Source organism: Epinephelus fuscoguttatus, linkage group LG12 (genome assembly GCF_011397635.1).
Source record: "Epinephelus fuscoguttatus linkage group LG12, E.fuscoguttatus.final_Chr_v1".
Lineage (NCBI taxonomy): Eukaryota > Metazoa > Chordata > Actinopteri > Perciformes > Serranidae > Epinephelus > Epinephelus fuscoguttatus.
In genome coordinates this window covers 14,591,432-14,615,986 of record NC_064763.1, presented here as the reverse complement: position 1 = coordinate 14,615,986, position 24,555 = coordinate 14,591,432, and the positions used below count along the sequence as shown (strand labels likewise).

Sequence of the window (24,555 nt, the reverse complement as noted above, 5' to 3'; positions counted from 1 at the left end):
GAGATATTGCATTCACGAGAATGAGATGGATGCTGGGGTCACACTGATCATTGACCACCAAAATCAGTTCATTGTTGAGTCCAGGTGTGCGTTTGTGCCAAATTTGAAGAAATTCCTTCCAAGCAATATTGAGATATCGTGTTCATGAGAATGAGACAGTTGAGGTCACAACAACCTTGACCTTTGACTTCCAAAATCTAATCAGTTCATCCTTGAGTCAGAGGGAAAGTTTGTGCCAACTTTGAAGAAATTTCCTCGAGGCATTCTTGAAATATGTTCCCGATAATGGGATGTACATTTGGACGACCCCGAAAACGTTATGTCTTCGACCACAGTCTTCGCCAGTGCGGAGGCATAAAAATGTACCAGTGAAATAAACTGAAATAATTATAATTTATTCCTTAGAGAGAAGTGAGAGCACCATTACACAGTACAGGTGGAGTTAAAATGGCAACATGATCTCAAGAAAGGAAACAAGGAATTACCATTAGAATATCGAGATAAATATTTGAGAAACTACAGAAAGCAAACGTGATATAAATTAAACACCATATATATACTAAACAGCACAGGGCAAACTGTAAAACTGTATCACAGATTAGCAACTATCTTTAATTTTTTTTTTTTAAATCTGTTAATAATCTTTGTTTTTGGTATGACTGAAGGATAAAAGTGAGGATGACTGAAGCACAGATAATATTTTCAAAGTTTTAAAATTACAAAACAACACAGTTTCCCTGAAATGTCACATCTCATACACATTTTTAATCAACCATATCAAGAAGTATCACAACATGCAAACCACCGACTTACCACAATATTACTTTGGAAACAAAATGCTTTACGCTCATCCCATTACTTCCCATGTAACCACATGATCATAATATAGTAAAATGCATGTGTCAAGACAGAAAAAACCCAGAAGAGATCTCCAGTTATCGACTACACAAAGTAAGTTGTGTGTCGGAGGAGCGGTCCGGACGGCACTTTACGGCTGCCACAGGACGATGGCACCTCAACACATTTTCACACACTTTCAGTAATGCAAAGCTTCGCTTACAATTGGTAGAAATGTGCTCAACGGAAACTATTTATCGTGGCAGCTCACTTCACCCGACATGATCTAAAACATGAACTCAATTGCAATATTTAAAAAAGTCTTGCTTGTGGAAGACCTTCCTTATTTTTAACAATATGTATTCATCAACAAATGCTATTAATATTGGGCCTAACTTACTCTGCAGAAAGGTCAGGGAAACTTCAACAACAAATTTTATTTAGAGTCTACGATCAGCCTGACCTGCATGTCTTTGGACAGCAGCAGGAAACCAGAGTGATTCTTCATATGAAGCTACACAGACCTCCCGAAACATCATTTCTTAGCCACCAAAAAACTGTCAAGATGTGTCAGTTTCTTAAGATGTTTATGTCAGCTTCTGAAACTCAGCTTCACCAAAATCTACATACAGGGAGCCCATGTCCAGCAACCCAGCAGGTTGGTGGTGCCTTATATGAGAAGTTACTATAGGGCAAGTCCGTGTCCCCAGCTTTCTATGCATGCAGCATTCCAGCAAAGATATCCTTCCACTGATTACTGAGGCTGATTGTAAGTGGAGTTTTCAAGTTCTCCCCATGTCTGAGAGGGGTTCCTGTGAATGCTCCTATGTCCTCCTATTGTCCAAAGACATGCGAGTCAGCTAATTGGAAACTCTAACATCCCTTTTCCACTGCAAGAACTTGACAAAACACAACACAACGTGCAGTCACGATTGGCCTAGATTCTGATTTTTCCTCCACTGTTCTCCAACTACTCACTGTACGAGTTCCTGGAAATTAATTTCAGCACTGCGCTGGAGATCCTAAACACAAGTTGCAGGTACTTGCAACTTGAAAGATAATTGAGAACTCTCAATAAAAATATAAGGTCTCCAGGCCCTCATTAGTATTCGTGGAGTGGAACCATTCAGAGGGAGCTAGAATCAGTGGCTGGAGAGATTTTTCGGGGTCTGATGGAGGCAAACACAAAGTAAAACATAATATCTAAACCTGACAAGGTTCTTAAAATTTCAGGTTGTGAGAGGTACCGGGTTTTGGGCTGTTACTTGCCTACAGTGGAAACGGCTGTCAACTGGCCCTTCCCAACTCCCTCCCCTCTCTGCTCTGTGATCCAATGACAATTGAGCGGGCTTGGTACCCGATAGAACTTCAGTCAACTTTCCTCTTTCCTGTTATACTTAGATAACGTTATACTATGTGCTTGTTAAAAGTGTTGGACAAAATTGAGTAAAAGATGTGGCTGGGGGACCTGTAAACACATTACACTGGTGTCATGATGGACACTTACATTGTGTAGTCACATTTTAACGGAGCTACTGTTAGCAAAACACTAGTTAACTAGCTGGCTAACGTATAGCTGTCAAGGGAGTTAGCCTAATGTCAGATCACCAGGGGCTGTGCACATGCCGAACTTTTTCCACCCTTAAATTTATTGTTTTCAATGTAGATGTGCAGCAGGTGCGCTCAAATGCTAAAGAAACACCGTTGCAGCATGAACATGATCCTGAGCACCTATTTTTCTGGGCAAGATGGCTGCGCCCTGAAACTTTTAGAATGCATCAGAGCACACTGCATGTCATGTGACAAGGACTAACCAACCACAGCTAACAGAGCTTTACATCTGTCCCATGAACAATAGGCCTACACACAAAGAGTGCCTGGAGGAAGATCAGCTCAGTCTGCACTCAGGATTTCAGGTAAACAAGCTGTGATATGGTGCTGGCAAGGTTGCTTCGTAACATCAGACGCAACCTGCCGCCGTGCTCTTGAAAGCTGACACAAAAATAGCACCCAGCACCTGACCGTGCGTTTTCCAGGCAAGTTTCCTTCCTCCTAATTTCTATGGTAATGTTTAAGAGATTTGAAAAAGGGCAGACAGTTTGGTTGCTGACATATTTTTAAGATGGCATGACTTACTGTTAGCCAGAAAAGAAAAGGCTCACGCTCCTTTGGTCATATTATCTCTGTAAGGCTACGTTTCGTGCGGCCCCAAAGGAACTTTTGGTATTATTAATTTGGATATCGATAATGTCTAGCATCCCATCATGTATCTGTCAATCACATAATGTAGTCCTTGCTGTTGTCTTGTTAAAGCTATACTGCCTGGCGCCATGAAACTATCTAATAAACACTGCGGCACCTGCCTGAATGGAAGCGGTGTCACAATGTTTCTTTTCATCAATGTCTGACTCAGCGACAGCAACTAAAGTGGGCGGGACTTAGGATAGGTCAATTTCTGGTAGGTGGGACTGTGTTTTTACATCTATTCTTTGATTATGAAAACAATCTATGCCAATGTGAGCCACTGCACGACCCCACGTCCTGTGAAACAACAGCCTCTAGAAGTATCAGGAGAGACTGAGGTAAATGGGTGAGGGTCAGGAACCTGCTGGTTGAACCCATTCTAACCTAAATGCAGCGGAAGTGTCCGTGACACAGCAGCGGGTGTGTGGTTACCATACAGGCTGGGCCTCAACGTTTCTCAGCTGTCTCTGCATGGGGACAGAGAGTTGCTCCATTCACGGGCTGGACGGCCAGAAGACCTGCAGTAACTTGAGTGCCAACGCTCCCTCTTTTCTGTCCCAGACCCGAGCTCACCTCAGACTTGTCTCGTCTTTCTGCCAGGGCGTCTTGACTGAGTGGCAGTCAGTGCTCTGTGTTATCCCCCAACGCACTGCATTTGTGAGTTCAGCTCGGGGGGGGGTGGGGGTTATCCCAGGGCACTTTACTGCTACCAAGAGTCATGTGGAGACAGAGTGATCTGAGTGACAGGAAGAAGCGGGGACAGATCTGTTACTTGTGCACACACTCCTCATGTTCCTGGAAAAGAACTTCTCATGGGCAAATCTTCGATAAAAGTTAAAAGAAATGAAGCCTCTTTGAGCCTGTCGTGATCATGAAAATGTAAATAAAATGTAATGTTTTTTGTGTGTAATGCAAATATAGACTGTACTCTGGTCACAAACAATTGGCAATATGCAGAAATTAAATAGTCATATGACTCAGCTTGGCTGCAATCATTTCTGCATGATTAAGGTTCATTGTTTGCCACTGTCTTGGCTTTTAAAGAGTAGATTCATTCAGCATGATTTTCACCCAACTGTCTTCTCCGAGGCATAAAATGTTTCACTGTTCCCTGCTGCCTGAGGACACTGTTCACAGTTTACAGGAAACACGCCTCGGAGTTATCTTCTACTCGCAGAAAATGAGCAGAAAAATGAGGAGAAAACACGAAGGGCTGCTGATTACGGCGCAGGAAAGCCAGACAAGGCATTCTGGAAACTGTGAAAGGTATGCACATAGCAGATGGTACTTTTGAAATCCAATTTCCATCTTAACTTTTTTTTTTTTCTTTTCAATTTCAATTTGTTTTCAGTACTCAAAAAAATACTTAAAAGCCCCATGCATGGTGTAAGCCAGGTTGAAGTTTTTCATCCTAAAATCTCAAATCTAATCAAACACTCGAATTATAAAATAGTTTTTAAAGCCAATGTGCAATTTGTGCATTCACTTGGTAATTGCGGCAGCTGTTTTCTTTCTTTGCACCACATCCGGATTTGCATATTTTTCATAAATGAGACGTAAACTGCAGTCTTACGTCAAGCAACTAAAGCACAGAAAAGTGCAACTCAAGATACAATCTTGGTGAATGTGGAACTCCGATGTGCAAATAAACTATTGTATAGGTTTGTTCAATATGGTGGACAGCAAACATCTTTACATTCAAGGCTGTAAAATATTGCCTTTCTTTTTTTTTGTCTAAACAAAAAACAAGGCTCAAGTCAAAGCTTAGTATCCAGTAAGTGTTCATCTATAATTCCTGATGTCCCAAACTAAAGAGCCCTCTGATCAAACTTCTGAGGAGCTGCAGCGGCTTTTCACTCTGGGCACCACTAGAATCTCATCCCCGTCTCGGATGCTGTAGGAATGGAGGGCCCGGCTGGCAAACTTCAACTCCTCTGGTCCCAAGACTGAACACATCTCTCGGTTGATGTAGAAGAGCCTGATGCCATTCGTGGGCAGCTGCAGCAGAGTTCGAAGGAGTTTCTTCAGGTCGCCCACCGTCTGCTCCAGACGAAGGCTGACGGCCTCCACCCTATCGCCCCAGCGAATGTCCACCATGGTGCTGCGGGGGCTCAGGTCCACCTCCGCCAGGGGGGCCAGTTCACCGTACTTGGATACAAGAATGTGGTACCTGGAAGAAAGCAGGGCTCAAGTCAGATCACTGAAGGGTTTGTTTTTTGTTGTTGTAAACATTACTGAAAAACAAGTAAGTTTTCAAGAAAATTTTAAAAATGTTAAAGTTGCAATTACAGTTTACATCCATGTCTGTGAAAACATGAATGCTTCACACACATCTTCCCCACTGGCAGCACAGATCTATTAAATCAGGGCAGACTCAAGGTGGACACCCAAGATTAGTGACACCTATTCAGTATCTGACCAAATGTCTCCCCTTCTGTTCCTGAGATATGACGTTGAGGAATGGCCAGAAAAGTGTTTTTGCAGAACATTATGATGTCACAGTGAAGTTGACCTTCACCCTTTTGGATCTAAAATTTTGTCATTTCATCATTTTATCCTTTTAGACATTTGTGTGAAATTTTATCACAATTAGCACAAGTTAGTTGGTTAGTTAGTAGCAGTTTATTTCCACATGTAAGTTGCAAATAAACAAAATAGTCATACAATGACAAACAGACATTAAAAAAAATGTTAGTAAGGGGGTGACAGGCAGCAAAGGGCCACAGGCTGGAGTCGAACCCGGGCCGCTGCGGCAACAGCCTTGTACATGGGGCGCCTGCTCTACCACTAAGCCACCAACGCCCCGATGACCACCAAATTCTAATCAGTTCCTCGTTGAGTCGAAGTGGACATTTGTGCCAAATTTGAATAATTCTCTTAAGGCGTTCTTGAGATATCCCATTCACAAAAAACAGACGGACAGATGTATGGACGGACGGCTAGACAACCTAAAAACACAATGCCTCCTGCCACAGCTATCCCGGACGTGGAGGCATAAAAATGCAACAGAGGAGTGAGGGTACAACTCTTGTAGGAGACTACGTAGACACATAGCGTGTGACGTGGGGGGTCAGGAGACATGGGAAGACTGAAGCCCTGATCACACAGGACGCGTAATTAGTATTTAGTTCCTAAAATGTTGAGGCAGAGGGTGCTTGCTGTAGCTCTGGTTGAGGGTGAGAGGCTGTCAGCAAATAGTTTGTTGGGCACAGGGAAACGGAGATCTGTGTGGGTACACGAGACCCTAAAGAAGACGGTGGATCAAGGGGAGTACCACCAGCTGGTCCAGGAACATCTTCAACAAACGCAAGAAAGTCCAGTTGCCTTCGATATAGCATTTATGACTTAATTCTCATTAAAAACAATTACAAGCTGCAGCTGTGGCTCAGAGGTAGAGTGGGTTGTCCACTAATCGGAAGATCAGTGGTTTGATCCCTGGCTCCTCCAGTCTGCATGTCGAAGTATCCTTGAGCAAGATACTGTCCTGATGATGCTTCCACTGGTGTGCCAGTGTGTTAAAAACTGAGTAGCAGGTGGCACTCTGTACGGTAGCCTCGGCTACCAGTGTATGAATGTGTGTGTGAATGGGTTAATGTGACTCGTAGTGTAAAAAGCGCTTTAGTGGTCGTATGACTAAAAAGGCACTATCTGGTGCAATGCAGGTCCATTTACATCTAAAACGCGTCCTGTGTGATCAGGGCAGGACTGACCAGACTGACTGACCAGTACTCAGTGTCGCAGGGATAGTGAGCTGGTAATCAGAGCAAACCAGCCACGAGAAACTACATTCTGTTTCTCTGCTGGAAAGTAGTAACATTTCATGTCTCCGTCTACTGGTGGGCCATCATGATTAGAGTATGCATACATAATATGATGTTAACTCTGCAGAAGATGATGATCACCAAACTTAGGTGGGGTAAAGAAATGGATATATCGATGTAATTATTGGCCAAATGAGTTGTTATATATCAGCAAATCTGATATCGGCAAAAAAATCCAATATCTTGCATCTCTTATTATCACCACACAAAACTCAATACAAGACAGATTCTGTGTAGCATATAAGAAATCTCGCTTTACCCCGCCTATGTGACGCGTCACATCCGTGCCCGATGTAATTTGGCTGAAAGACACAACATGTTAATTAGTGAGCTGACAAGTGTATTTTGATCCACATGTACCCTGTGGTCTTTTTTATCAGTTCCTATGGTAATGCAGAGGAGGGTGAGATGCAACAGGGGCCCCCGTCTGGACTCAATCCGGAGACATTGCACTTATGCAATCTTTTATACTTTCTGGTCTTTCTGGCCAAGTGGAGGCCTGTAACAGTGAGTGATATCATTTTTTTTGTCTACCATATAAGAAGCAGAGGGAATATCAAGGTCTATTTATAGAAAAAAAAAAAAAAAAAAAAAATCTGTTCCCATCACCCACTATTGCTTCTTCTCTTTTTCGATGTGCCAACTCCTCCACCTCAGCCCAAACTGTTTCATGCTAAATTTCAGCTATTTCCTTATAGTCTTGATGTTTCCACGCAGGTTATTTTAAAAGCAAATTAAAAATGGGCATAAAAACAGGTAAACGGAGACCTTGAGTGTGTTTAAGAGGCAGAGAAACACTGCGTTCTCTGCCTCTTGCTTGCCGTGAGAAAGCTCTCAGCCACCTCAGGGGAATGCGTGTTCGAGATAAGGACCCAGGAACGATTAAATAAAATCCAGGAGAAAAGGCCTGTGCTTTCAAAGCTACTGTAACAGCTGGGCCAATCAAAGCAATTTCCCTTCCCTCCCCCAAAAACTCCCCCACAAAGCCATTCCCCCTGGCCTGGGGTTTCTGGCCAAAACTTGTGGTCCATCATGGGAATTCTCCTCTAATGCCACAGTGCACAAAGTGCCATTCTAAGAGAAGCCATTTAGCTAAAAGGCTTCATTTAAGGTGGTAAGCATAGTATAATAGGGCAAATAATGCTGCAGGTGATAACAAGTCAGCATTCCGATTGTCTTTTCCAGCATTCTTCGGTAATGGGCAGTAAAGTAGTGGCGGGAATAACAAGTTTTGGAGCTGATACAGGAACTCTCTATACCAGATCTTAACTGACTTCTCTTTCGGTGTTTCGTCCTGCCTCATTCTCTCATTTCTCTAGTTGAAAGATGACCTGCTTCAAAAGTTAAAATGTTGATTTCCCCCTTTTCCCTCTCAGACTGGCCCTCAATATCCACTGTTCCCAGTCCAGTCCCCTTTCAGTCCCTCTCTACTTATTCTACTGGATACTCCGACTCTCAGATTACTTTTTCAACCCAGTCCTCTCTTTCACTCTTTCCTTGCAACTAATCCTTCCTGTCCAGCCAACACATTTCTTCCTTTATATTTCTGTCTCCTTGTCCCACAACCCCCCACCCCTTTCCCAGATTATCCACCATTCTCTGTACGTCCTAAATGGATTATTGAGATATATCAGTCTCTATCAGTCTGATTTATGGTTTGAGCTACTGAGTTGAGTTACTCAAAGCCAGGCTGTGTCAGATGTGTTCACCTGAGAGGCTGTGACCCACCCTGCAGAGCTCTGATATCTCGGGGTAGCAAGGCCGCAGCCCTGTCCGAGAGGAAAGGGGATAGCGGTGTGTTCACTGCTTACCCAGCGTGTCCGACACCCCATAACACCCACATGCTGTCATGGTAATCCCTAACCTTGGACCTACACTGAAAACCTGGCTCCAAACCAAGACCACCAATGCATAGAGGCAGTTTACAAACAAGAGGAGAAGAGGAACATGGGGACTGGTAAAATGAACATCTCTGAAGGCCTTTGGATGGTTTGTGGCAAAGTATGATGGACATGTGACATGGTTTAAAATATGCACAGCATGGGGTGTACAGGTATAAGACACTTCAATGCATTTTAAGATTATTTTTTAACAAAATTAAAGACATATTTTTGGACAAATCATCTTCGTATTCAAGCACTGTGGGTGAGTATTAAGGTAGGAAGTATGTATGTAGTGCCAAGCAGAGTAGGGCTGCGCAATTACAGCCAAGTGATTACTTTCTTTGTTACTGAGATTATGATTATTTATTGTTTTTAGGGCCAAAATGATTTATCTATTGCACTTTACATTTAAATCAACAGAGCAATACTTTCACATTCATGTTGTGCTTCACTTCATCTTCTATGGAAAAAATATGAGTAAAATTATGCCAAAAGTTTTAAATTTCATTTCGTTTCCAAGGACATGGCGCATTACAGTGTTGTAGAGAAGATGTTTTCATGGACTACTGCATACTCTGGAGCTGAAATATGCAATCCAATCGAGACAGCACTTGTGAAACTTAAATACCAGGTCTGTCCTATCAAGTAAAAGATGAGATGATTTTTTATTTAGACATCTGGAAGAGCTCAGTGTAGTTGCTTTTGGTGGGCTGATACGAATGTAAATGATTCTGATAAAAGGCCAGATGATATAGTCTCATGTCAATCGCAGGACCCTGAATTAATCGAAATCGTATCGTGGCAGACTTTGTATCATTGTCCAAAGAATCAATATAATATAGATTTGAGATTAAACTTGTGATTTACACCCCTATGCACAGCATAATGATCAAATACATCTTGGATCTTCACACGCAAAAGAGCCAGGAGATCCAGTTCAGTTCCAGTGACTTCAGAAAACAAATCAATCTCTCAACTTAAGGTTTGAGGTTGACAGAGTAGGTGTATACATAAAAAAAAAAATCAACCTGCTACCTTCTGTATCACTTTTCCAATCAGAGAATTCCCAGCACAAAGGACTCATTGAGCAGGGAGAGACTGGTGGCATTGTCTCCCAAAGGTTAGTTTCCCCCAGTCAGAGACTACACCTTCCTTCACAAATCCCTCCAACATTCTGCCCAGGTTAAGTGGAATGCAGTCGGAGAAGAGCGCTGGCAATTATTTGCCCGATGTCGGCCCCTCTGGAGGGATTTCCAAATATTATATCACATATTGTAAATGTGTCGAGGACAAAGAGTGTTGCTGTTGTTACAACATTACAGGTGTTCACAGGGGTACAAGTCCTCCAAGCGTTGACACCCGGTGCTACATGTTAAGGCTCCTGATCGACATGAGCTATGAAAACAACTCAAGCCCACTAAAGTCACCCGAATCATGGCATTAATGACCTGGTATATATAAATACACACAAAAGGTCCACATCTCAGGGGCAGTGAATGCATAAAGTTTATTCTAACATTCAAAATGAAAGCCAAGTTGTAAATAATAACATCTAATGACTCGCCTTTTTATCTTGCTTTAAAAGGAAAATAGGGCTGGGAAAATTATTAATGTTATATTGATGTTGTGATATGAAGCTAGATATCGCCTTAGATTTTGAATACTGTTGAATAATAAATTGCTTTATAAGTCAGCTAGATACAGTTTGCTGCAGTAAAAGGGACTTAAGTGAGATAAGGAGACTTATTGGATAAGACAAATGGTGACAAACATTTTATTTGGGGACACAATTAACACCTGACATGCTTCACCCACCTAAACACCAGTGCAGACCAGGTACCCCCCCCCATGGCAACTGCACTTGTCAGTAACACTGGCCCCCCAGCAGGACAATGCACCATGCCACCACAAAAACTGCTCAGGAGTGGTCTGAGGAATGTGACAAAAGAGCTCATGGCATTAACCTGGCCTCCAAATTCTCCAGATCCCCATCTGACCAACATCTGTGGGATGTGGGAGATCTGGAGCTATTGCCCTGGTGCCTGACACCAAGGGACACCCTACAGAGGTCCTGTGTCCATGCCTTAACACATCAGAGCAAAGTCCAAGGAGCACCCGCCATGGATTGGGGGTACCTCTGGGGTAACAGCAGGTCCCTCAAATGTTCGATCAGATTGGGATTTGGGGTATTTGGAGGCCAGGTCGATGCCTTGAGCTCTTTGTCCCATTCCTATGGTCATGCCTGAGCAGTTCTCGTGATGTGGCATGGTGCACTGTCCTGCTGGGGGGCCACTGCCATACAAGTGCTGTTGCCATGGGGGGGTTATTCTTGTCTGCAACAGTGTTCGGGTGTGTGGAGCATGTCAAGTAGCATCCACATGAATGCCAGGACCCAAAGGTTTCCCAGCAGAACATTGCACAGTAACAAGATGATCAATGTTATTCACTTCACCCACCAAGGGTTTTAATGTTTTTGCTGATCGGTGTATTGTCAGAGGTATGTCTTCCCAGCGTAAAATTGTTTAATATTATGAAGCTTAGCCACACCTTAATATTGCATTGTAGTGTGTGTAACTAACTGATGATGGAGATGAAAGATAATCTTTTTCTATGTTAACAGGAAGTCACACCCAAACCACATCAGCCATCGGTAAAGTAAAGTGAAAGTGTAATACTGTGTGTCTCAGTACCTCTCAGGGAGCTTATGTTCTGGCCTGTCCTGGTGGTACCGGATGAAAAGCCTCTCGGCATCCTCTCTCTCCCCACGAGACACTGCGCTCCCATTCAACACCACTACAGACGGCAGCCTGCAGGCAGGGACATTTGGAGTATGGAGATTAGAGAGGAATTAAAAGAGCATGCTGTACTGCATATGTATGGTGATAAGGATTTGATGTGTGTTTAAGTTCAGACTCACTGTGCTAAAAGAAGGCAACGTCTCTCATGGGTGGAGTAAGGCTCTAGTAGAGGAATCCCCATTGCTTTGACTTCTTGCAGCTTAGGGAAGAAGTTCAGCCTTTCAATGTCCTCCCATCTACTAAGCCCTGAATGACATCACATCACAGAGTTACAGGGCCGTAGAGAATATTTACCTAACACCACTGAAGCACTGAACATTGAACATGACGGATGAAACATGTGCACATCCTTCATCATCCCTCTCAGACCTGAGTTGTTGAGGTTGATGCAGCGCAGGTTGGGGAAGAGTCGCTGCAGTGTTTCCTGAGTGTCATCAACAGAGTCCACGCTGTTTTTGGCCAGAACCAGTGTGCTCAGACTCGGGTACATCTGCCCAAACTTCCTCACTTCTGCCCATTCATGCAGCTGGTTGTCTGTGATCTGCAGCAGGCGGAGTGATGGACAGGACGTCTGGGATAGTGACACAGTGTTGTAGCCATTCAGGCACAGGAAAAGCTCCTCCAACCTGGATGATGAGGGGAATGGGTTAAGTTTGAGAAACATAAATGCAGACAACAATAAAATATTGTTCAGGCTGATAAACTTGTTGTGCTTACTATGAGCTTACTGTTCTTTTTAGACAGAGATTGCGCTATTGCTGCTATTAAGTCCCTTCTTTATGCCTCCTTTTCATTTTTACACAGAACCAAACGAAAGCTGCATCGTTACACTTCAGAGTGTGATTACAGACTGCATGCCAGCATTGCGGAATCAAAAGAGGTATGATGGACGTGACAGCTTTGGCCTCTTGTGTGACATAAAACAACTTTATGAACAAGGGTTTAACATGGAAATAACAGTCATTTACCATCCCTGTTATATGGTGGCTGATTTCGTCCTCTACGTGAAGGGTAAGGAGCTCCCAGACCTCATTGTTTTCCCAAGTTGCCAACATTGTTGACCACTGTTCTTTGAGTTTGACGCTAACTGCAAACGGCTACTTTTTAAATCGAAATCGGGCACGTCTAACACGTCAGAGAAACGTCACATCCATACCGATCATGATCCCGTCCTGCCGGCCGTCTTGTTTATACAGACACCATTTCAGTGCTGTTAATACCTCCCATGGCGACTTTTTTTTTTGTATTTGTCTATAGAGTAACATCAGTCATATCCTTGAAGCAGATTCAATGTGTTAGCGTATTTCTCGAAACTGTTCACATTGGTCAACACTAGGGATGCGCACGATTAGTCGTTTAAGAGATTAAACGTCCACTCCCTCGCTAGTCGGCACCAGAAATATTCGTCGGTTAAACTTATTAGTGTTTTATCCATGTACAAGGCAGCTTAACTGTCATGCAGCCTCCCACCACTAGTGGGTGCTACAGGGCTGTCAGACAGCAGTCCCCCTCTCCGCGGTAATGCTCGAGTAGACTGGAGTTTTAAAACAACATGGTGGGAAATTGGAGAGACGTCCGCTTACAAAACCAGCGCGGTTTGGCAGTACTTTGATCTAGAAAATGAATTCAGCAGCAATGAATCTTTTTTGAGATGTTATATTATTTGTTAACTTTAAATGAGTTGTTGTCAGATAATGTGCAAGTTTACATTCATACTGCACAGAGCAAAATGCCTCATTTCAGCTGAAATTTAATTATAATTTAGATGTTGTTTTTTTAACTTTAAAGTGAATTGCTATCATTTCTGTCAGATAATCCGCAAGGTTCAATGTGCCCCACATTTCAGAGGCAATTTAAATCTAAAAAATTTCAATTTCAATTTCAAATTTTCAATTTAGATGTTATTTAAGTGGTTAACTTTTGAATAGTCTCTGTATACAGACTCTACATTCAGTGAATGTAGAGTCTGTAGGCAAACCCAGGATATCTTGCCTCCGGAAGAAGAGCGGAAGAGCCCTGGTTTCCGGTTGTAGGCTGTTTGTAGTCCACGTGATATTGACCAATCACGTTTGAGCCGGCTGGAGTTGTTGCCAGGTTAAATGGTCCGTGCGGTGAACTAACGAGGCGGAACATAATTGGCGTCACTGCAAACTCTGAATCCATCGCAATGGTGCATGTCTTCTTCATGCATATGTTTATACTGTTTCATTTTTCCTACGTGTTTGTAAGTTTGTTGTTACTTGACATCATCCAAGAGATTTACTTTCACTATAATCTCACCTTCAAAGACCGTCCATTGACTGTCTAACAGATACAGACGATTACCTAACATGTTAAATAATAGATTACAACAGGTATGCTCCTCTGATGTAATCAAGAAAACATAATTAAATCAGGAAAGCCCAAGAAAGCTACGATTGATTTCTTCTTGTCGTCTGAGTGTAGATATAAAGATGCCCTGTATTCACTGTTCTGGGCACAACCTCTGAGCTCTGAGCCTGAGGTTGCGCCTTCTCTATAGAGAATAAACTCTCGTGCACAAAGCTATTCAGTCTTGATTGCTGACTCCCAAGCAGATTGGCTAAAAATTGCCACAACACGTGTTGTACCTTTTATATGGAAGACGAGGCAGAATAATGGTGAAACATTACCGCCTTGTGTAAAAGAGGCTTCTGACACTCAGCCCCAAGCCCACTGGCTCATGATGAAAATGTTAATCTCTAAGAACAGGCCACAAATCAATATTTTCAAAAGTAATTTCCTACAACAGCTGGGCACTGCAGGTTTCAGCAAACTTTACTTCAACAGCAGTTCACTGTGCATTTGTTGGGGAGTATTTTCAGGTGCAGATTAATACACGTTTGGGGCTGTAGTGAGTATTTACAGCAGCAGGGGGGGTATATGTGGGACTAACTCAAAAAACTTGCAGCATTTTTTTTGTGGATACACCGACAATAATGATGGCTTTGGTCTTTTCATAGGATTTGTTAATAGTAAGAAATAGGAATATTCCTCGCTTTATCCATTAAACTTTTTATCAGTTCAGTGGACAATCTGTCTCACCTGCTCCCAGTGTCAAAAAGTATTCTGCATAGATGTTGCTTCCAGTGACTTTGTATCACCATCTTTGACATGCTTACCGTGGTAGAATACACACAACTTTTTAAATAACAAAGGAAAAACATCAGCTGTGTATAGAGGACTTCCCTTACTGTACTTCATTGTACAGTCTTTCCATTGACAGCACGACCACAGGCAACATCTCTGTTTCATCACTTACTCTGGTGTGTGCCGTGTGAGTGTGTGGACAGTGTCCCAGCTGATCTGTGTGTTAATGAGGACAAGCTGTCGGATCCTGGAGAACACCCCAGCCATGCTGGGCTCCAGCGGCACGCCACTCAGAGGGTTCATGCTCAGATTGAGGAAGTCCAGCTGGGGGATGCTGGAGACAATGGAAGAGATCTGGCAACCCACAAGCATCAACAGACAGACATTAAATACAATACTTTTCTACAAACTCTGGTTTTGTTATTCACTTATTGAAACTATTTTTAAACTAACACATTTGTGCGATAGACACTGGTGGAGGTTCATGTATCAATGGTGTACAACTCTGGCAATGTGACCTGATACGATACAGATGATCTGATCTTTTTTCTTCAGTTGGTAACATCCAATATGATGTTCTGCTCACCTGATCTGGTCATCACGGTTTCTTAATTATCACGACTACTTGCAGGGTTTTATTTGGCGTTGTATTCTCAAGTGCCAAATTACAGATACATAGTTGATGTCAGTCAGCACACAACCAGTTTAAAGAAGCAATGTCCTACTGTGAACAGCTGCAGCAGCAAAAACATATTATAGCCACCCAAAACTAGAGATTACACTTTGAGGTTGTATGCCTCTGCGAACGAGTCAAGTTGCAATTACTGTTTACATCTCTGTCTGTGAAAACGTGGATGCTTCACACACATTTTACCCGCTGGCAGTACAGAAGGTCTGTACAATCAGCACAGTTTCAAGGTCGACACTAAAGACAAGTGTTCTTGAGTCAAAGTGAATGTTTGTGCCAAATTTGAGGAAACTCGCTGAAAGCCTTTTTGAGAAACTGTGTTCAAGAGAATAAGACGGATGCAAGGTCACAGTGACCTTGATCTTTGACCACCAAATTCTAATCAGTTCACTGTTGCATCCAAGTGAACATTTAAGCCAAATTTAAAAACATTACCAAAGTGATATTGAGTTCACAAGAATGAGATGTACCTGCACAAGTACGGATAACCCAAAAACACACTGCCTCTGGCCATGGCTATAACTGGCGTGGCGGTATAAAAATCTACAGTTAAAGTGTACGCTATATTGAGAGTATTTCACCGCTTCACCTTTATGTCAGACAGTCCTTTCCGACAGGGAAGACGTTAACAGCTTCAGTTCCCCATTTATGCGCTCGTCCAAAGTCACCAGACTCCATTGACAATACAATAATTTTGGCTCGCTGATATCAGGAGCTGTTGTCTACTGCTGCTTTGATCAGTTACTTAGTTTGTGTTATTGTGTGACTTTGTTGAATCCAAACTTACCTCTGTAAATGCCAAAGTCGCACAATAACATAAAGAAACTAACCGACTGAGGCAGTGTTTGACCAGCAGCTCCTGTGTTCGCCGATATTAAATCACTGTTTTTCTCAATGGAGTCTGGCTTTGAAGATAGTGGTGAAATGGCTTCAGTTCCCTGTCAGAAATCACTGTCTGATAACAAGATGAAGCAGTGAAAACAGTCAAAGTATTACACTGGTATTGATTTGTTTAGGCGGCGAAAATACATTTTGTTGCTCCACAGCAGTACATTTCCTAGCTCTCACATAGGACTCCAGCCTGCTTCTCCAAACTGGGGGCGTGCCGACTGCCATTTACCGTATGTATAAATATCTCATACAGCCCTTCTTTAAAAGATCCAAATGATTCATTCAAAGCTTACACAGACCCATCTCACTGCAGGTATTGTAACTTGTCTGCAGGAGAACCACAAGTACAACTACTAACATTAATAATGTTAGAGCACGACACTGTCCCAAACATGTCTGTCACAACTAATGGTGTCTTGTTTAATAACTGAGCCAGCTGTAGTCAGCACAAACAAAAAAAAAAGAGACCAATGAGATAACTGTCTCTGGCTTGGCTCCACTTTCTGAAGATATTAAACTGTACTACTAAGCAGAAAGTCTTTAAAGGACACCCACCTCTGCCCAGTCGTTAAGTTGATTGTGGGACAGGTCCAGCTCGACCACATGGCCACAGAAGGCTGCAATATCTGACCTATCCCCGGATTTACTGATTCCAGAGTCACTAAGAACCAGTATGCTGGGCAAGAACAGGCGATCTGCAAACACACGTTAATTAGTCAAGTTAACTTAACTCCACTTTTAAGACATTCAGGAGGTTGACACGTTCATGTTCTCTTGTTCTGAGATGAACATGTAATGATTCAGATGATGCAAGTGCTCACTTAGCACGATCGATATACTGGTGTCATGTGTCAGCATCACCTCTCACCTTTGACAGGGGATCCTGGGGGGCTGGGCATTACCATGACTCCCTGTCCATAGGGGAAATTCTCTGGGTTGTATTTCTCACTGAGGACTTGGATGAAAGTGCGCACCTCCTCTTCATCAGAGGATGACTCCATGGTCCCAGCCCTGAGCCGGTAGCCGAGGGAGAAACAAAGAAAAAGAGGGTGCAAACAACACAGTCAGTTAATTTGTTTGGCTTTGGAGCCTTTGACACCCTGGGTCAGTGTTTGAAGAAGACGACTGGTGGCGCTACATACTGTCTGTTGTTGTTATTGTCAACAAAACTCACGAAAAGACAAACCAGTATTCTGACATCCTGCCCTGTCTGTGGGACTCACCCAGTAGTAAACATCACACAAACTGGAAACTTAAGGTCAATGGGACTGTCACGGTCTACAGATATGAGGCTGCAACGAGAAACTTTGCATGTTGACAGCCCCACATGGCATCCAACAGGAACATCTGAGAAAATTCAACTTGTGGAAGGCAGCAGAGTGCATCACATATCATGTGACAAAGAACAACCAATCATGACCTCTTTCCTTTCTCCTGTAAATATCAGTATACACTAACTATGGAGGAGAAGCTCATCCTTTCAGCAAGCAGCTAGCCAGGGCTATTCCACGTGTCCCGAACAACAGACAATAATTTAATAGCCGCCACACTTAAACAACAAGCCTGGCAGAATTCTGGCACTGCGTTTTCCAGGTGGCACGAGTAGCATCCCGGGACTGACCTTGTGTTTTCCAGATTGTAGACGTGGCATGTGTATCTGACCTCACTGATAAAGACGATGTGGAGGAAAATCTGAATGTTAAAAAAATAACTTCAGGTCAAAGCCACAGGGAGCTAATGGAGAGGGTCCAAAGAGCTGCGTGCAGCTCCAAAGTTGCAGGTTGCCCACCCCCGATCTAAGCACACACAAACTCATCATACTGTGAAAATGTTTACGTACACATTTGTAGTTTTTAAAACATGAAAAACCAGTTGTATGGTCAGTGACTGTGGAGGCAGTGGGACCAGTTAAACTCTGTAGGATATTTGGCACCTTCACTGGGCTTAAGTGCACCTTCAGGGTAATAAGGAAGCCTTTCATTTGAACAACTCTCAATTTCACTTGCATTTCCACAGGCCTGTAAAATAACAACTAAAACAAAAACATTTTGAATACTGTTTTTGGGTGCACATTTAAATGAGCTGCACATACAAATTTGATGTATGGGGTACAAGTTTAGTGTTGTCTGTCTGACTAGGTGGGTAAGGGCAAATAACGGAAGAGCTCGGACAGTCTGGAGAGGTAAGGCAGCCTTTAAAACCAGGTAAAAAAACAACACTTACAATATTAAGATATCCAAAATCTAAGATGACATCTCATCTTGGTAATCTCAAATCATCATGATAATGATATATTGCTTTGCCTTATCTCAAACTATTTCACTTGTTCTTGTTGCTCCTGCTGGCAGCCATTTTTCCTCTGAGTATGTGTCGCATAAAAAGGTCTAAAAATATCCCATCAACATCACAGAATAACCTCAAAGAGACAGAAACAGAAACGTGAGAGGCAGAGCAGCACTGACAGGAGCAGGTGCTTGGCTGACTCCAGTCTTCCTCTTGGTGAGGCTGAACCACCTGTTCCTGCCTAAAGTCATTTTGTGTAGTGCTGAAACAATTAGCAAACTAACCCATCAGTTGATTAATTGAAATTAACTATTAATCATTCTGATAATCGATCTGATTGTTAGTGTTTTAAGTAAAAAAGCTTAAATGCACTTTTCCAAAGTGTGGATTTGCTGCTTTTCTGTATTTTTAAGTTACTGTTGCAAAAAAAAATCTTTGAGTTTTGTACAGTTAGCTGGATAAAAGAAGCGATCTAAAGACATATTTTTCTGAATTTGTTGACATTTAATGACCTAAACAACTGATCAACACATTTATTGACCTTAAAATCAATATGAAAAATACAGCTGCAGCCCTAACTCTAAAACCACACTATACTTGTATACTTAGTGACAATTCTTGGTAGCTGATAGTTTTCCTTTAAGGTGTGGGGCATAGAAAACACAAGACTATTATCACTCCAACTATAAATACTTAAAATACAAAAACCATCCTGTCAACTTTGGCAACTAACAGCTGATAGCTGATAGCCAGCCTGGCAACCATAAAACATACTGCAGCCCTGCAGTAGACATAGCAGCACAGGGGAATGTCAAGTTCCCTGATTTAATCCACGTTGCATTTATCAATTAGCAGGCTGAGAAAGTTTTCTGTATTTGTAGTAATATGATTAACATATGATGTGATGACATCACTCATAACAAAGCATACAACCTCGACCTTGTGTACCCCCAGGTTAGCCCAGGACTCACGCCCTCTCAACCCTGATCAGCCCTATCGCTTTCAGACAAGCGGGGTCTGATCATCTTAAACTCGGCCGACCTGAGGTGGTGTGCTCGCAAAATGATTGAGCGCTGCGTCCGGACTCTGTCTGATGTTTCTGTCATAGATAGTTTCTCGTTTCACAGATCCCCAGATTCAGACCTCTGATGTGGCAGAGACCAAAGGAAAGCCTGTTTTCAGCTACACGTCAGATCGCATAACTCCTCTGCCGCTGAGAGAAAACGCTGATGACAACTTTGATGAAACAAGAAGAAGAGCATCTATAAAAAGAGCTCAACTGAGTTTGGGAACCAGAGAAAACTCTTTTACACTCATGCACATATAAAATGTCTGAAAGCTTTAGGGACTGTTCGTCATTAATGAGGGCGGAGGGGGTGGTGCGAGAAGATGGAGACATGTCAAATACTTCTTTAAGCACTGGGGAGTGACTTGTGTTTTTTATTTTGTTTTAGGGGAGAGGCATGCAAATTTAAATATCTATATTTTGTATTTGTTTTACCACAGAAAACACAGCATATTTTCTTATCATAGCCAGAACTATAAGTATAAATAACCTGATCCACTTTAATGTCCGAAAAAGAACGTAGGACAACTGAACATCGACGGCAATAGTTTTATCTCACATCTTATTTATTTGTCACTCTGCCAAACTTAATCATAACTCTCAATACCTGCACATAAGGTGCGGGATATTAATAGTTCCAAATTTAACATGAAGAGCAAAATAAAATATGTAAACAATATATGGATGTAGTTAATATTAAATTATGCAGAAGCAAAATAATAAACAGAGAAAACAAGACAATCTACTGGATACGTCGTCACAAGACTCATTTAAAATTTGGCCAAAAACAAACCGTTTGCACTAGGGGTGTGCCATATCATATCCTTCATGATAATACCTGTATAACGTTTAATACGATATGAAAAATTCATGTTGTGATACTTGCAATATTTCATCTCATTGACATATTGACATCATATTGTTACCTACGGCAACAAGAAGCTTGGCTGAAAGTGAAATTAATACCGACTCCGCGGTGGTTCCAAAAAGAGGAGCAGCTTCAGTAGTGTGGAATAAACTGTGGCGTCCTGAATGTTTTATGAGCAGCCCTGGACTTCTCAGACTCTTTTAGTGACTTACCGCTCAGAGGGAACTCATTCAGCGGCTCCTCTGGCAGCAGCACAGCGTCTCTCCCTCTCCTCTGTCTGATTTTGTCCTAAACCTTTGGTAATGTTAACCTACATGAAAAAACTGCATATATGTGAATGTGTGATAGTTGTGGGATCATAAGAGCCTGTCACAGGTTACAGCGTGATGATTAGAGGAGAAATGGCAGAGCATAAAGGTCCAGGTGGATTTTACTAACAGAAGGAAATCCCCTGTTGATTTAGATCCCAGGAGACATTTTTTGTATTTGGGAGCTGTTTAAATGTGTAATTCAGATGTTTAATTTAATAATTTAATTTAATGTTTAATTTAGGTAGATTTTATTTAGTTGAACTATTAATATTGTTACAGAATCTGAATCTCACTCTGAGTTACTGTTGTTGTTCACAAACTAAAGAAATAAGAGATCATTTTAGTTTTTACTTAATATTTGAAGCAAACTGTAAAACTATATCACTTATTTTGCTGCAATTTTATTTTCTTACATTAATAATACAATTTTTTTTTAAACTTATTTGTCACATCATGATGTAATATTGTTATCGCAAAAATACCCTGACATATTGTGATTCGTAAAACAAGTGGATATTGCACTTACTAACCAGTGTAGAGTGAAAAACTAGGGCTTTGTTTCAACTCCAGGATTTTGTTTCCAACTTTTACCTTTTTCAAATTTCAAACATCAAAGGTTAAGTTTAAAAATCTTGTAACTAATTTATGGTGGGGTGAGGGTTGTGCATTTTCTGCCAAGTCACTCAGGGAGGCCCAAGGAAGAATATTTTTAGCTTTGGTGAGGGATATAATCACAAAACGAAGTCACACCCCAGCCACCCTTTCCTCTGATAAGTAGAGAAGAGTCCCTGATGGTGCATGAATGGAGAGAATACAGGAAGGCAGACGTTGCACCACATAAAAAGGGATGAACCTGCATTATAAAACTGACAAAGAAAGGTAGAGTGACAGCTGGTTTCCTGGCAGGGCCGAGAAAGACAATACAGACGCTTTCAAGAAGGTTTGATAAACACACGCCAGACAAAGCTAACAGTATTATACAGAGAAACACATCCCATTTAAACCTTATAATTTAATGTTAAGTCTCTCACCCTGGGTGTTTTTCCATATAAAATGACAGACTGAAATGTTACTTTAGCTCTTCTTCAAATCGGCACACCTAACAAGCACCAAATTATTTTTCTGTCTAAAAGCTCACCTTTAAAACTACTCGCTGCTGCCCTCCGCGGTGCAGTTAGTGGCAACAATACTAAAACTATTTCAAGATACAGTTTAACAGGATGTAGCAAATAAGGTTTTACTGATGCCGAATTGAATGGCGACCCACAACGATTAAAAATAACCCGAAAGTAAGACTGTATCTATTACATAAGCTTAGTAACAGGCGACGCTACATTGAACTAACAGGTTTGTCAACGGGGTTTGGTGAAACATTCTTCAAGCGAGATAAGCACGGCACGTTTGGGGTGGGAGGGGGGGCTGGTTACGAACGAGGCCTGGCTGCCTGATGTCGCTCGTGCAAAAACAAATGGCCAAAATGTTGATTTGAAGGTCGACATTTTGAAAGTAACGGTCGGTACATTTATATATTTAACCGCTGCACAATTACACGGCAGTGTCAGTGTTTGAGGTGCCAGTGTAACTTAGCTACCTTCACCTTTACCGTCACATCGTAAAAAGTGTTTTCATTTAAGTGGCTGTTAAAATGGAGTCGTGCTAATGTCTCGACGGTCTAACGCCCCATGTTAGTATCCATATTGCATTTTGTAACGGGTATATTTGGAAACCAATGCACTCACCGTCCCCGGAACCCCCTCGATGTTGTGTTTGTTTTTGTTGTTCCTCGGTTAGTTGACAGTTTAAGACACGCCTACTTCTCCGGAAGTGACGTTGTTTAAATGTCTAGTTTTTTTTTCGTCTTCCTCAATGATCGTTCTTTTAAAAACTATACACAAGAAATAATAAAGGCATTAACCGGCAAAAAATAGAAAATTAAATTAAATTTTAAAAAAAACCCCATAAATTAATAAAAATAAAAAATCCTCAAATTCCCTCGCATTTTCATAGGCTTTTAAAATAACAACTAAAATATATATATATTTTTTGTTTTGTTTTTGGGTGCACAAGTGAGTGTGCTGCCCATACAAATGTGATGTGCAGGCTACAAAATGCTGTCAACAATATTTGCTAAGGAAAAGAAAAAAGTCATTTTCTTTGTCAACCCAGACAAGGAATATAAAGGGTGACCTTGAGGGCGCAGTTGGGAATGATTATTACTGTTACTTACACTGATTACAAGTATTAGCAGTAGAAATAGGGTAATAGTACCCGACCTACACACTGGTAGTTTTTTTCAAACAGAAAAACCAGCTGTATGGTCATTTAAAGTCACACAGTGACCAGTTCAACCCTGCAGCATAACCCTGCAGGATATTTGGCAAATTAACTGGGCTTAAATGCATTTTCAGAGTGATAAGGAAGCCCTTCACCTGAACAGTTCTCAATTTCTTGCATTTTCACAGACTTTTAAAATAACAACTAAAAAAAAATTAAAATAAAATACTGTTTTTGGGTGCACATTTGAGTGTGCTGCACGTACAAATTTGATGTACAGGCTACCAGATGTCAATAACTATTTCCCGAGATGGAAAATAGTAATTCATTTTCTTTGTCAACCCAGACAAGGCATATACAGGAGTGACCTTGGGGCCCCAGTTGAGAATGATTATTACTATTACTTGTATTGATAGGAAGTATTAGTAGTAGTAATAGGGCAGCTGGGCGATATGGAGAAATTTAAATATCACTATATTTTTGACTGAATACCTCAATATCTACACAGCAACAATATGTAGGGCCAATATGTACTGGCTTACCAGTAATGTGGACAAATAAAGACAAATACCATAACAGCTAGAGGAGTCTGTAAAGTTGAGAACATTATATCACTTTACTGTATTGCAGCCTTTTAAACCAGGAGGAGACAACACTTATGATATTAAGGTATCCAAAATCTAAGATAATATTTAGTCTCACTAACCACAAATACCTACTTCAAACCCTTTCACTTGGTTGCTCCTAATTCAGTTGTCAAATTTAGTGGTTAAAAAAACAAAAAAACAACAACTATGGTTTATAATATAATTTCTGAAGTTTGATTCAAGGCACTTGTATCCTACATCACATAAACAATAAAGAAAGTTACATAAATACATATCATTGTTTACATGTGATGTTCAATGCAGTGATGGAAAGAAACTTTATTTCGGTTATGTAAAAACATGACAAGGGAAAAATAATCTGTCATAAATTCAGTATTTTTAGACAAACTGTTGCACACATACGTAGGCTACGCACTCCAATGTAGCTGCTTGGTCCCACTGACATTTTTCTTCTACTCTTGGTCCTTTAGACCAGTGGTTCCCAACTGGTCCAGAGCCACAGGGTCCAGATTTCTATTCATCAGTTCAAAATCTGCAAAGTTTAATATATTCAGTGTCATACCTCAGCATTTGACCAAGTCATTGAGGTAGTTTGCTGTCTCTGTTAAGTAGCTGTCTGTTAGTCACTCCCCCTACAGTGAGAAGCAGCACTTCAAAATAAAAGCTCTGCACTGGAAATTCACTATACTTTAAAATTAAGTGTGCCTTTTACAAAATTGGTACTTTCGCGAGTCACTTAGAATGTAACCACAACCCACTTTTACACCATGTCCCACCAGCTGGCAACTACTGCTTTAGACTGTACTTGATAATATGTTATTAGTATTTAAATAATGTAGCTGACGTAGCAATACATGGCTCCCGGTCGTCTACTT

The 24,555-nt window shown here is 41.5% G+C and overlaps 1 protein-coding gene across 1 annotated transcript; it reads right to left on the bottom strand.

The window, feature by feature from the left end:
* Positions 1–374: 374 nt before the first annotated feature.
* LOC125898967 (tubulin-specific chaperone cofactor E-like protein) lies at positions 375–22,618 on the bottom strand. The gene is made up of 8 exons (XM_049593075.1): positions 22,538–22,618; positions 17,139–17,281; positions 16,826–16,965; positions 14,864–15,045; positions 11,953–12,209; positions 11,703–11,829; positions 11,476–11,592; positions 375–5,251 (listed from the first exon to the last, which is right to left on the bottom strand). The coding sequence occupies exons 2-8, from the start codon at positions 17,269–17,271 to the stop codon at positions 4,906–4,908; spliced, it is 1,302 nt and encodes a 433-aa protein (XP_049449032.1). The 5' UTR covers positions 17,272–17,281; positions 22,538–22,618; the 3' UTR covers positions 375–4,905.
* Between the last annotated feature and the right edge of the window lie 1,937 nt (positions 22,619–24,555).

Excerpts from the sequence above, each read along its gene's own strand:
- LOC125898967 (XM_049593075.1), bottom strand. The coding sequence starts at position 17,271 with ATGGAGTCATCCTCTGATGAAGAGGAGGTGCGCACTTTCATCCAAGTC. Across the intron at positions 16,966-17,138 it reads CCCAGGATCCCCTGTCAAAG|ATCGCCTGTTCTTGCCCAGC; the intron begins GTGAGAGGTGAT and ends GTGTGTTTGCAG. Across the intron at positions 5,252-11,475 it reads GAACATAAGCTCCCTGAGAG|GTACCACATTCTTGTATCCA; the intron begins GTACTGAGACAC and ends GCTTTCTTCCAG.